At 33.4% G+C, this 15,117-nt stretch overlaps 1 protein-coding gene across 3 annotated transcripts in view; it reads left to right on the top strand.

The window, feature by feature from the left end:
- The window catches only part of LOC117115557 (coiled-coil domain-containing protein 112-like), a 36,054-nt gene extending 29,475 nt beyond the window's left edge, over positions 1–6,579 (top strand). For all 3 annotated transcript variants that reach the window (XM_033259404.1, XM_033259405.1, XM_033259406.1), the window contains exon 13: positions 5,298–6,579. In XM_033259404.1, the coding sequence (XP_033115295.1) occupies positions 5,298–5,328 (31 nt within the window). In that variant the 3' untranslated portion in view covers positions 5,329–6,579. The remainder of the gene's footprint in view (positions 1–5,297) is intronic.
- The last annotated feature ends 8,538 nt before the right edge of the window (positions 6,580–15,117 follow it).

Raw genomic sequence — 15,117 nt, 5'->3', positions numbered from 1 at the left:
ATGGGGCCATTTTTACCGGGGCCATTTTTTCCGGGGCCATTATTTCCGGGGCCATTTTTTCCGGGGCCATTTTTTCCAGGGCCATTCTTACCGTACACCCGTTTTCTGTTCATAGGTGACACACACTAACACAGCACTGGGCCTAGTATACCTTGGTTATACATAAGACAGTTGTCTCAGGTCATATCGAGCACAATTTGTTTGTACATTTTACCAAAAGCTATTTAAAGTATGACAGGCAGAATGTGGCCATGATAGGACGTAGGCCTCTAAAATAACGATCCAATTGTTTGACCCTTTATGAAAAGCCAACGACATATTAATAAACTGATTTTTTGCATTCGTTGGGAATATTGATCAAAACATCATGTCAAAGATGACAACATGCATTGTCACCTGTAATATTTGATGTTTAGTACATTTATATTAACCTATTATAATCGACATGTGGTCTTCGTAGCTGTCAGTTTCAGGTTTCAACTTACTAGACTGTTGGATTTGTTTGATCAAATTATCCTCTAAAGATAATAATAATTTCAACTTAATTCAAAAACCTCATTCACTTAAGTATCAACAGATCAATATGCTGTACATCACAAAACACATCTTTTGTCATGTAACATTGTGACCAAGTTTGACAAATTTTTATTTAAAACTATGGGCTGTAGACAAATAAATAAAAAAAATAATTTTTTGTCTATTTTGACCTTTGACCCTGAACCTTGGCCATTGTGGCCAAGGTTGACGAATTTCTGATAAAAACAATGGGCTGTAGGCTGTTCACAACAAATATGCTGAAAGACAAATAAATAAACATGGGCAAAAACATAACTTCCTGACAACTTAGTTGGTGAAGGTAACAAGGTCTTTGGTATTGTGACCAAGTTTGACAAGTTTGTGAATAAAACTATGGGCTGTAGACAAATAAATAAAAAAATAGTTTTTGTTGATTGTGACCTTGACCTTTGAACCTTCAAAATTTAATCAGCTCTAAAGGAACATTGTGGCCATAGACTAGAAAAAAAATCAGAAAAAAATGAGTTAGAGGGCCCAGTAGAATGTTAGAAGCAATCCACATAGTAGCCAGCTATCCTAATTAATCCCTTCTGGTCACCCTAAGCCCTGTTGACACTTGATTTTACGCCTTGTATACAAATGGTGGCCATTTTTCAAAATGGCTGCCAAATTTATCTAAAATGTGCATAAAATTGGAACTAAATAAGCTACAGATATGATTTTGGTGTCTAAACTCATAATTTCTAGACAGGCAACAAACTAGACATATAAAAACTACTGTCACTCAAGCCAGAATGGAACATAATTAAAAAATAGGTGTTTATTTGTTTTAAAATAATCGCAAAATATACTTAAAATGTACATAAAATAGGAACTAGTATAAGCTACTAGTACAGTTTTCTATGTAATCCATATAGATTTTTGTGCAAAAATAGATTTTATTGACTAATTTTATCATTTTTACTGCGCTGAATTCAAACAAGTTAGGTGCCATTTTTGTCCCAATGTCATCGGCCGCCATTTTGAATTTCAAGATGGCTGACGCACCACATAAAACATGGTCAAGATTGGTGTCAATGGAAAGGAAATTATACACTGATCATTTATTGTCACTACACCTAAACAACATAATAGGCCTACATATTTACAGCGATATAAACCAATATATAAAGTCTCATGACACAAAAGGTAAAAAAATCAATCTTATAACCGAAAGTTGTCGTGTTTGGTATAATTTATTGGTGTTTTCAGATACCTGAGTATGTGATCTTTAAAATGCGGGGTCATTTATTGAAATTGGATATTTCAAGCCTAAGTTATTTGAAAATGAAAGTACAGCACTTTAAGAGTAAAGATAAACATGATTTTGAGTAATTGCCTTTCAAATTTATTTGTGCATACATTGTTTAATAGAATTAACCATCAAAATAACATAAAAGAAATGATTTGTTGACCACTTTCAGAACTAATACTTTGGGACATGATTAAAAAGACATTAAACTGTTGATTTGTAGTGAAAAACACATTTGGATTTTTTGGCAATTTTTTGAGCTCCCATATTTTAAAGCTCACTTATTATGGCATACTGTATAAAAAAAAATAAACAAGACCCAGTTGCCTAATGTTCGTGAGCTCGGGGTGGAGGGGGTGGGTTCTCTTAATTCTAACTAACGGTAAATTTTTCTATAATTATCAACAACAAAAAAACAAATAGAACAAAATCCCACAAACACACTCTTTGGCTGATTTATTAGAAGGGGTCAGTCCAACTACGACCCATCATTTTATGGAGGTTTGACCAGATATGTACACCTGTGTGCTTTCTGGGGAAATGCTTAGAGACAGGAAAAAATTTACTTCCGCCATAATTTATTGTTCAGTAAGCCTACGATTTCTGTATCACTTTTTGTTCAGGTCATCTAATAGGCTTGAAAATATCAATATAAAGACGTTTGAGTAAAAAAATTCATTGATTGTTTTTAATAAAGTGTCACTTAGATACCAAAAATTATGTTGCTCTGAAACATGATAAGGGCAATCTGAATAAAATGACCATCGTCCTTTAAGGTCCAATTGATGATGTTGCAGACGTTTATCATCCAAATATCCAAATTATTAGTAGGCCTATAATGTACTGTATACATTATTTTAATCGATTTCAACATGCTGTGTATGATATTTAATAATAGGCCTACTATGATGGATAACCATGTATTTTATTCCTTATTTATTGACATGTTTAAAGTCGGAGGCAGATTTTAAGGTAATAATAATAATAATAGTGTAGTTTTATATAGCACACAAATCCATCTAATGTAAGATGCTCAGGGCGCTTGAAATGTGGACTTGGAACTCGACCAATGACTTTCTTCGCCCTTAAGGGTCCCTTTGTGTCTGTGCTACCTGGTAACCCGGTACCAGCAACTCTCGTCGTCCACCACAGGGGCAGTCTCTTCCAGTGCACCGGGGTATATCCCACTACTCGTCTCGAAGGGCGTACTGGGTTCTTTATAGTGCACACGAGCCATTGTATACACTAGGTGGGTAGTTATGCATTTTGAAAAATGGCCACCATTTGTATACAAGGTGAAAAATTAAGTGCCAACAGGGCTTAGGGTGACCAGGATGGATTAATTAGGATATCTGGCTATGTTGACTGCTTCTAACATTCCACTCCCCCTAACTTGATTTTTAGGCCTCTTTTTTTTAATTTTTTTCCAAGTCTACCAAGTTTGATGAATTTCTGGTGAAAACTATGGGCTGTAGGTTGTTCACAACAAATATGCCGCAGACAAATAAATAACTAAATTAATAAACAGGCAAAAACTTAACCTCCTGCCAACTTTGTTGGCGGAGGTAATTAGATTTGTTGCATAGCAAAAACACTGGTAGAATGTAAGAACATAAGCATTACTCTTGAACAATTGCAATATTATCTTTAAAAGTTTGTTAATTCTTAAATATTTATCAGTAGTTCCTCAGCAAACCCACCTAGGATAAGGGATTGAATAATGATGAGTATAATTCTTGAATTTTTTTTTTAATTTGTTTTCTGAAAATTTGGCACTTTTCTGTTATATAATTTTTTCTGAATTTTGATTTATTTTTTAATTTCTTTATTTTTGAAAACAATGTTCATAAAACAATACATAGAACATTAAAATATGAAAATAAAATAGAATATGTAAGTAAAATTATGACTCTTTATAGTGATCAACAAAAACAAAATATATTATATAGGAAAAAAAAGAGACTCAATAAAAATAAATTATTAGTTTATCACTCTATCTAGGCTAGAAAAGCGACGAGGGAAGGAGGCTAGTAAAGCCAAAAATCACCCTTGGGTTGTTTGCTAGTGCATTGATATTAAAAGTCAAGTACATTGTTGAGATAATACAAACAATATCTACAAACCATTTACTAAACATATGGGGGAAAAAAAGCTTTTAATTGTTGTTTTTTTTATCTCCAAAAACAACATTTTTTTTTTCAATACCATAGAAGACTTGCGGGTGGGGGTGATAAACTAATCATTTTTTTTTATTGGGACTTAAAATAAAGAGCAGATTTCCTCAGCATGAAACTGTGGATTGACTTCCTTTGAAATACCTGAAAAAAAATAGATCATTTATGAGAAACATGACTTGTACTACAATACCTAGGCATTAAGCAACATCCTAAAAGAATTATTATAAAATAATGGTGAACAGTCAAAGGTCTTTATCCGCTTCTGCGGCCAATTTCCACAAATATCATAATGTTTACATGTTTTTACTAATATTGTATTATCAATTGTCTTCCTAATGTCTACTGGCCAATGGTATCAGCACAAGTAGAAAATAGATGTGTTAAGAAAGTTTATTAATATTATTATTATTATTATGATGTCATTCTGTTGTGCTGTATGGTACAATTCAATTAAACAGTAAAATGAGAGCTAGAAAATAATAAAATTATCATTTAAATCGGTCATTTTTTTATGAAGTTACAGAAGTTTGAACATACAGCTGTTCGATGAACAATATTTGAGAAATCAGCCTTCAAAGTTTATGATTTCGGGCATTTCTCAGGCAGAAACCATCACCAAATCATTAAAAATTTTTGTTTAAACATTGAAAATGGGGAAAATAACATCATAGTATGATATATAGATATATAAATGTCAGTTTAGTGCAATAAAGTAGATTTCAAAAATCTTGACATGCCAGCATTTTTGGCTACTATCTCTTAAACAGGATTTACGACGAGTGACTGTTTTGGCTTGTCTTTGCCACATATGTTTGAACCTTGGAAAAAGAATTTCATGTAAACATTTTACATGGCAATATAGAAAAACTTGAACTTGACCTAATTCATGTTTTGTGGAAGTGACTTTTTTCAACTTGGGAACCCAGGTTCTGTAGTTCATTAAGAATCACAAAATTCCATCCTGTAATTAAACTTATCAATTTGGTAGTAATTAATAATAATTATTAATAAATAGATAAGGTCCTAAGAGTATCTACCATGGCCACCCTCCCCCATCTGTTTTTCCCCATGTATTTTTAATACTAGAACTTACATTGTTGTTAAAGCCTGGTTTCCATAAAATTGCTACATGCTATCACTGACTCCTTTAGCGACGCTGATTGGTCGGTTGAATCAGGGAGCTTTTTTGATTGCATCGGGGACAGCTAGAATTGTAGTGAAAATGGTGTAGCAACTGTGTAGCGATTGTATGGAAACCAAACTTTACTGAAATTAACTTGATTAACTTGGTCTTTTTTTCTTTATCTTTCCAGAGCTGTTCCCTCTTGGAGAAGTGGATTATGATGTTATAAAATTGCAGTTTTCCTTAAAAAGTAAATTATTATAATTCACAGTCTAACATAAAAAAAAGGCATCAAATATTTTAACTGTTACCAAAGATGTACAACTGTATACAGTAAAGTATTACCTTGGTAAGGAAATGTGCTACTCAAATCCCTTTGAATGGTCTTGGAAATGAGCTGTTGTTGGCTCCCAGAAAGGTTCAAAAATAAAGATCTCTCAGAGTCCTGCTTTTTAGCTCATTTTTTACAGGTCAGTTTTGCCAACTTTCTGAAATTTATTCCAGTATACCAAATTCTTGATTGCCTTTTAATGTTTTTAAATTTCCATAGTGCAATTTCATTATCATCAGTTTTATAATCAATAATACATAAAGCCTCCCATGGCTGACTGGAAGAATATCATTCATTTATATTCTAGTCAGACTTACGTTTCATGTGATTTTGTACGGTAATGATTGATTGATTGATTGAATTTATTTGGTTCATATACATAAAATACAATAAAAATGTGAACAAATGATAAGAATAGTCTCATAAAATACAACAATTAAATATACTATGTGAACAAATGATACCAAGCAAGGAAAACAAGAGTTTTACATAATAATGAAACTTATTTCCATCTAAATCCTTTTGACCATTAAAGTGAGACAGTTGAGACATCTAATTCAAAATTTAAATATAATTTGAAAGATTATGAAAAACTCATTTTACACCGCATTTATAAAATATTCTTTAACTTTGTGTTGAAAGAGCTTAGTAGAGGTTGTGGCCTTTAGGGAATCTGGGAGAGAATTCCAGTTTTTCATTCCGTTATAATAAAAACTCTACTCATCATAGTATGATATCCATCCTAATAACAACCATATAAACTGGGACGTTGTGTGAAAATTGACGTATGCAGCAAGTTAAACGAAAGTGTAATACCTAGAATGGACATACGTGATCATTGAGATCTGGGGATTAAGTACATCACAGGAAGTTGTGGATTGTGAAGAGGAAGACATTTTAAATTCTCACATGTAATTTATTCCTGCTAGACTGTTGTTTGCATAGGGTCTGTGGTATGTTATGGCCATTGGTTGTCAAAATGTAAACCAAGAACAGCATTGCATACCTTCTGACATGGACAGTTGGTTTTAAATAACTATTTGTATTTTGTTTTAATTTTACCAGCTATTACTCGAATTTTATTTTCTTTATATGCGTGGTAAAATATGGAAATAAAATTTATATTGATGTCTTTGTTTCACCTGGCTAGGTAGTGTTTTTGTTCCAGGTTAGGAGCACCTGATCCCATAAAATATCAAGACTAAACTGATGGCGATGCTAACCTGAATACAAAAACACAAATCTCCGGTTGGCAGTGATGGTGTAACCCCATAGAGTACTACAGTGTTATGTCACGATACCGTGTGGTACTAGTCCATTGCTATCGTTGCAAAAGGCGTTCAACCGGGCGCCATTTTCTCCACTGACAAACCGTTGATCCCAATTTCTAACGTAATTATTAAGATGTATCTTTTTCTTTGTAAATTTTAATTGATGATTAAATGTGTGTTCGATAACTAATATAATGCGAGCTTTTGTGTTTTTAGTACATTTTGATAATAAAAAATAAAATTTCAAAATGCCTATTCCAGAAAGCCTATGAAGTCATTCAGGCGTAATAAACGGTAACCAACGTCTGTTGACAACAGAGAGTGCCACCTAGCATCGTGACGACACGACTGTGGTACTCTATACTTTGTCACTTTCCGTGCTTGGATTGTTGTCAAACTAGGTTAAAGCAGAGATATAAAAAAAAATGTGTCTAATAATTCAAATTTTTAATATAAATAAACTGGTAATTAAACTTTTATGTAAAGGCAACTTTTTTTTTAAAGCTTCTCAGACTGGTTACAATAGGTTCAATGCAAAATTACTGTAAACTGCACAAACAGTCTTCGCCCTCAACATATAAAATTTAGCAAAGCAGTTTTTGTAATCTTAACTGTTAAAAGTCCTTGGATCGAGTAAGTATTTTTTTTTACTTCATATTTTTAAGGATTTCTTTTTTAATTTATAATTTAAAAGTCATTTCTCCTTATGTGATTAAGGAAAATCCCTATGTCCATATATATACTGTATATTGATAGTGAATTATATATGGATTTCTAACAACAACTTAAGTTATTGTGCACTTGTGTTTTTCAAGACCAATTAATAAATGTTGTATTCTGTATTTCATTACCAGCCAATTTAAATGATTATGCAGAAAATAATATTGAAAAAGTATTATTTAGTGCCCATTAAATGTGAGGAAATGTTTTTCCATTCTAATTTTTTATTAAAACTTAATAATTTATGTAAATAAAGAGAGTTAATTGAATTACTAAGAGAGAAAACTAAAGTAATTAGGTTTTTAAAAAAGAATCTAAGGTCAAAATTGTGTCAGTGAAAACTAAACTATAATTTAATTGGTCGAGAATCTAACTGTAACCAATATAAAAATCTTTTGCATATAAAAAAATGTGTAGTAGTTCAGGTGTTTTTGAGAATGATTTATACCTTGTTTATTTGGGAATATTAATCTATTTTAAGGAATAGGTACATGGAGAATCATTTAAATTTAATAAAAGCAAGTTATTTATTGATTAAATTATTTTATTTATAATAAACAAATGATATGTTGATTGATTAAATAATTTATTTAATAAAAACTAAACAAATAATTTGAATTCCTGAATATTTAATGTAAAAGTATGTTTTAATATAATTTTAAAATTTTATATACTACAATTTTTATAAATTCCTGCAAAAAGTTGGCAACTTATTTGACATACTGTATTCTTTTTAAAAACTAAATTATTTTAGTTTTAGAAAATGCATGATTTATGTTGAATTATTGATTGAATTTTTGTTATTTAGCAACATCTAAAAAAAGTTTTTACTTTTTTTTTTTACCATTTTTACCTAGTTGTTATTTCGATCCATTTTTTCCGGGGCCCTACCTTAGAACCATCTTGGTTTTGTTAAATGCACATTCCCACAGCTAGCCAAAATAGTCATTAGTTGCAATGTGCTGTTGTTCCACAGGGGTCCTCTCTATCTCTCTCTCCTTGTAATTCCCCCTGTAGCGAAGGTTATCCATAATTGTCGCCAAGGTTATCCATTGTGGCCAAGGTTTTTCGTTGTCACAAACATTGTCGCCAAGGTTATTTGTTCTTCTACACTTTTTTTTTATAAGAACCAGTAAAATTTCGCCCAGACTCAGTTTTCTTATTATTTCTTGCCTATTTCAGTCTCAAAAACGTTCTTATTTTTTGTTCTTATTTTCACATTTTGTCAAACATAGACAATTATTGTTCAGCAATATTATGTACTGTACAATATAGAGGGTATTATATAGTCACACTTAACTGCACAAAAGGTACAGATAGATTTTCTGTTTTTACAGACAAAATGTGACATTCTACCAGCAAAATGTTTGCCCAGGCTCAGTGCCGATTTCAGGCTGAAAATGTTCTTATTGTTCTTTTTGCATAGTTTACAGTTAGTATATTATTTTACTGTATTATAGAGGTTATTAAACCCCTACTACAAGATACATATAGATTTGTTGGTTTTCTTTTTAAAAAAATCTTGAAAACCTCATTTGACATTATTTACCTCAGCCTCGATTTTTGTTTCTATATTGTTCTTAATTTTTAAGCGATTTCAGCCTTAGTGTTCTTATAAAACAGAAAGTGTACATCAGTTTAATTTGTCAGTCTGCTAAATTGTGGGTCCAAAAATAACTAGACTCGGGCGGAAGAACACAATCAGCAGTGACAGGCGAGGACCAAGCAAGAGATAGAAAAATAGTTGAAAAATTGGAACGGTCAATAAATACTGAGATTTTTATATAATTATTTTCTAAGGCATCAACAATTTTAGTAAGGTCATGAAAGGTCATATGTGCTGTATCCTTTCCGGAGACAAATTGTTTATAAAAAGCTGGTGTAGGCCTATATCATGTTTGTTGATAAAATTCAAGGTTATTTCAATACTGACCAATGAAAACAGGGCCAGAAATACGCGGTTGTTAAACAAACGCGTACTACGTGTTATCCCACAAATAGGGGCCTACACGTGTTTACGTACGTTTACACCCGTTTTGTGGGACCTTAGCAATAACCATGGGGCGGGGCTTAGCAGAACGGAGATAGAACTAAAATTTTCCCGGATTTTGTATTGCATCGACAGGGTAACATATTGAATTCGGTGAAGAGTTGTTTGCCTGAGGTTCTTAAATAATATCATTAAATGCATTCGTACTTTTGTCAGACCGGTTATAGTCAAGTCATCATTTGACATTACAATTAGAAGTGTTGGAACACAGGACTAAGAAATATAGGCCTGCTTTTGAACTTCTTTGTTGTTTTATAATTGATAAAAAGTATTTCTGAAGTAGTTGGATTTGACATTTAATTTCCGAACAGACATAAATGATTTAAGCTCTGTCATTTTTTTTTTCTATGGATTTTTGTGATGGTGAGTTTGTGTGTATAGCATCAGATGGTCGGAATACCACTTCCGAACTTACAATACAATTTACATTTTTTTAAATTATTTTCATGTCCAAACATTTAGGGCCCTGGGTAGGCTTCCCCTAATCATTTTAAAATCTCAAGCTTTAACTTTACGAGTTTGATCGCGAGGGAGTAAACGTTAAAATATTTAACGTTGCTACACGGTGGCGTAACGCCCTGAGCTCTCCGAGGAAAGGCTTAGGACACCCAGTCAAAAGAGCCAATAGCCTGCACCCAGTGTTGGTCTATGTTTTACTGTTTAAGTGGCGCATTATAAATACAGTATACCGTATATAAATGAAACGATTGGCTGAGCATCAAAGAGATTCGACCAATGTTTTGCGGGCACACGGGGCCCACTTCTCGCGCCGGCCCCATGACTCGCCGTTACGCCACTGTTGCTGCCTGCCATCTGCTTTGTTACACTACAATAACGATGCACTATAAAAAATTATCATATTATGTTGAATGTTATATTGAATTAAAAGCATGGAATTATGGCGGGAAATGGTAGCGGAGGTCAAAGGGTAACCTATTCATACGAAAATGACCAAACAACTATGAACGTAAATAAATAAATAATTTTTTTTTCGACTGTCCCTTTAATTTAGCGTGAATCCAGCTTATTTGGAGGACTACCGTATTTTATTCCTACTATCAGAAGTATACACAGTACACGAGTGTGAGGCGTCCGTAATTATTGCTATACAGAACTTGAATCGGCAGGAGTACTTTTATAATAACGGGTAGGGGACAAAATTCAGCTGTCACAGAAGAAACTTCTAGTAGGCCTATTTTCAAATGTTAAACGTATTGTTAAGAGTGATCTGTTAAATCGTATTTTAAATGATTAATATTATTTTAATTTTATCATGTTGAAGAAAATTAATTTTTGTTTTGCCTAATGTTTTGTTTGAGAACCACGATGGAAAAAAGTTTGAGGCGCTATATAAATCCAGAATTATTATTATTATTATTATCCTGGTGAAAGCGAAAATTGAGAATGTGGAACTGGGGTGCGAAAATTAAAAATGCGGAACTAAAAACGTAATTTCACTGTTCCCTGGTTTTGGTATTTTTTCTTAAGATTGTTCCTAAATTCTAAATTCCTAAGAGTTGACAAACTGTTATCAAACATTGAATATTGCAGCTAGGGAATATCAAGTGTCGTCATGCACCAACATTTTAGTGCATAGTTTGGCCCTATGACCTAATCTGCTGCCATGGACATGAACACCGCCCATTACCCCCTTGCTGTGGTACTTAATTATTTTTTTTATTATTCCAATCGCGTCGGAAGCTATTTTTATTGGTCCGACCAAATATACACAATCATCATCGCATTAATATGACTTCTTTTTATTAGTTTTGTCTCTGTAGCTCAAAACACGCACTATTCTATTATGTCAATCATTCATACTTGTACTAAATATATCAATTAACCATTCATGCTTTATCATTTATATTTGTCACCATGGGATTTCATAAATATTAACGTACGTACAAGTAATAGTAGTTAAACATTGCTTTTTATCAGTAGAAATGATAATTTAGAAATGATGTAAGTTTTACAATACGGCCTGCTCGCTATGTTGCAAAAATACTCTTTAAAAAAATTGACACGTGTTCGTCTCAACCAGCAGGGCCATAGCTCAGCTACGGGTTGTACGCATGCCATATTGGGCGGTCTGGGCCATGTCATAGTAAGGATTTTTTTAATGAAAAAAGTGGAGATCGATCGATCGATTATTGATTAATAAGTATATCAGTTAATAAGTATCTAATCAAAATTAGACGTCATAATTTATTCATCTTGCGTTGCGGAGTACGTTATTTTCAGGATTTTACGTGCTCGACGTACGTCAATTACGGGTTTTCGCATGCGTATTTCGATTAGTTTACAAGAAGAGGGACGGAGCTATCGCGTTGCACGTTGGGTACTAACGTTTAAGTTAAGGTTAACGTCGTGCGGCGAAAACTACTTAATGATTTTCCCTGGCGTTTGTCCTACCACCCTGACCGGAGCCGTTGTGGGGCCTGAGTTGAACCCCTGTAGAAAAACGTACAGTACCTTATTCTAATATTGACCCTCCACCCAAAGTTGATTCCCCTGATTATTATTGCTCTATTGCGTACTTATCACCTGGTATATCTGTCTGATGGGAATACCTATACAGGCCTACATGGTCCTCTTGCCATTAATAAACCAAAGGTTTCTAGATAATAATACTAAATAATATACCACATTTTGAGAATATACCTCTAGGTGCCCGGAAATTGCACTCTCATACCTTTAAAAATCTGACTGGTAATTCATATCAACAATAAACAAATATTTTTCATTTGAGGGGATGCAATCACCCTTTCTGCACGTCCACCCAACCAGCCACATCCGCCCAGCTGCATTTATATCAATTGTATCTGCTAAGTTCGCCCAAAATCAAATCATATTTATTTTTTTTTAAATCGAACAGTAGGTGCACAGAGCAGCTGATCAGTGAGGCTGACATAGGCTTGGAAATAGCGCATGCGCAAAATATGTTCTATAAGGATGATTATGAATAATTCATGAAATTTCACCAAATTATCCTACGTTAAAAAAAATCGTCGGCTGCGCGGATAGGGGTGTGCAGAGGGTGCGATCGCATCCCCTAATTAGTATTAAGAAAAATATTTGTTATATTGTTGATATGAAATACCGGATACGGTACATGTGGATGCATTTTTTAGCAAAATGCTGGGTTTTAATAGTTTTAATCTGTACTAAAATGGCTGGCCTGTTTCTGAGGTACACATAGTAAATTTTTTATATTTTTAAACAGTGATTTTTATTTTGACTTTTTACTACTTTACTATTTTAACTTGTTAATACCTTAACGTATTTCTTGTCATTGCCAAGTTGTTTTGTCTTGTGATTTTTCATGTAATTTTATCCTTTTTAACCAAAGGAAAAACAAATTCCTACTTTAAAATAGACAATAAAGTGTTCTTGTATCTAGAATCTTTTTATAGGTGTTTGAACATCTGTCAACTTGTATAAATATAATACTTAGAACTTGGTCATTGTTATTCATATTGCTTTATATAATGTGTTCGTGTTTCTTGCACTTTATTTCTTCATTGAGGAATAACCATCTCATTTTATGAGTAATTATGAAAATGATAAGAAATTTTGAAGAATTTATTTTTTCATCATTTTCGCAATACACTGTCTTTCATATTATTTATATTAGAAAAGAAGTCTGAGAGTGCTACGTCCGGCAATAAGAGGTGCCATAATCATAACATTTTTCCCTCAGCCCCAACCATGGTGGGCTCAAGTTGGTGGTTTTAAAAACCTCTCCCTGGGCGCAATTTTTTTTAACGCACAATAGTTTGGTAAAATCTCATGAATTATCCATTATAATCCTTATAGAACATTTTTTGCGCAGCCCTATTTTCAAGTCTGTGTCAGCCTCAATGGTCAGCTTCTCTGTGCTTCGCAAGGGACCCAGTGTTCTATTTCCGAAAAAAACCAAACATTTTGGGCGAAATTCACTGAATTATTTCTTATCAGTTTTAATTATTTAGTAAATTCTTGCATTTGGTGCAGTAATATAAACTACCAGATGATAAACTTAGTATTAGAAACAGAATGTCTACCTCTTTAAATATTGTTGAAATAAAACAAAATAAAATATAATTTCCCGCCGGACGCCATCCCGGTATTTCTGAGTCTAGATTTCGGGTCGGAATATGATTTACGGTACGTGGTGAACCATATCATGATAAATAGGCCTAGCTATTGATACTTAACTACAATTAAAAAATAATCATTTTAAATTTGTTCCATATTTTTAAAAATAAAAATAAAAATTAAAATTTTGATTGCGTCTGAGAAAGTAGAATTTTGCTTACAAAATGATACCGGTATTGAGTTGTAAATTATTGGTCCGGCCAAAACCGGACCATCCGGACCGCTTCCGACGCTCTTGTATTCGGACGTATTGAACAGTAATGCAAGGTGAATGTCAACCAAGTAAGGGAATTTGAAAATATGATAATTGAAAAAAAAATAATGGAAAGGAAAATGAAAGAAAAGGAAATAGGGAAGAAAGGAAAGGAATTAAGAAAAAAAGGAGGAAATGGGAAATGTAAATGCACTGCTGGGCCTACTAATACTGCCACTGTATACATATACATATATATATAGATATATATATATACATATATATATATATATATATATAAGACCATAAGAACAAAATAAAAACAGAAGCTGAGGTAAAATGTCAAATGAGGTTATTATTTAATAAACTAGAAAACCAGTTAATTTTCGGTACCTAGCTGTGCAGTAGGTGTGACTATAACAATAACACAGTACGGTAATATAATGTTGTGCAATAATCATTTTCTATCTTAGAAAGTGTGTATAATACTGAGATAACATTTTTAGCCTGAAATTGGCAACAACAAAAAAAAATACCACTGAGCCGGGGGGGGGGGGTGCCTGCTACAACTACTGTACTACTACAACTACAAAAACGAAAATTATTTAATATGTATAATATTCTTTTGGTTTCATTCTGTTTTCTTTAAGTTTGCATTCTAAGATCCGTACCGTATGTGTGAGTCGAACTTGCAACATTGCGTATTGGATACCGTATTTCTCCAGGCCAAGAGGATTGTAGCGATTGATGCCGCAAATAGACAAACCACGGTCATTAATCAACCCAGGTGTTGTAGAGTTACACCTCCATTTTATAAGACAACATAGTTTTATTATTTTTATTTTATAGGCTACAACATGGGACAAAAGAGCCATGAGTTTTGACAGGGAACCAGGGGTGGCGCCAATGGGGAGGGGGCGGAGCTAGGTCCTCTGTTGGGGAGAACTTTGCCTCCACCCAATCGGAGAAAAACCACAATTCGTCGGGGAGAAAAAAAATTATATGTATTTTTCTACATATTAGTAGACTCTAAAATCTCCCCTTCCTCCTTGTCGGGAACATCCGTCGGGCATCCCTGGAGGGAGCCGATGGGGGTAGGCAGGATAGAAAATTAAGTGGGTGGTAGAGCTGAATGACGAAGAGGGAGCTACCGTAGCCAAAGATGGTAGGCCGCATATAGAGTTTTTGCACGTCACAAAAAAATGGTGCGTGTGGCCATACTAAAATTATATAGAGTAAAATGTTTCGTTCCTAATTCTATTGTTTTTAATCTTTCATCAGGGGGAAACCAGTAGCCCCCCCCCCCCC

This window comes from Anneissia japonica, unplaced genomic scaffold, assembly GCF_011630105.1.
Source record: "Anneissia japonica isolate Jap-2015-1 unplaced genomic scaffold, ASM1163010v1 scaffold284824_len513422_cov204, whole genome shotgun sequence".
NCBI classification, from domain to species: Eukaryota; Metazoa; Echinodermata; class Crinoidea; order Comatulida; family Comatulidae; genus Anneissia; species Anneissia japonica.
Note: the sequence above shows the minus strand (reverse complement) of the source record. Positions and strands in the feature narration are given on the sequence as shown.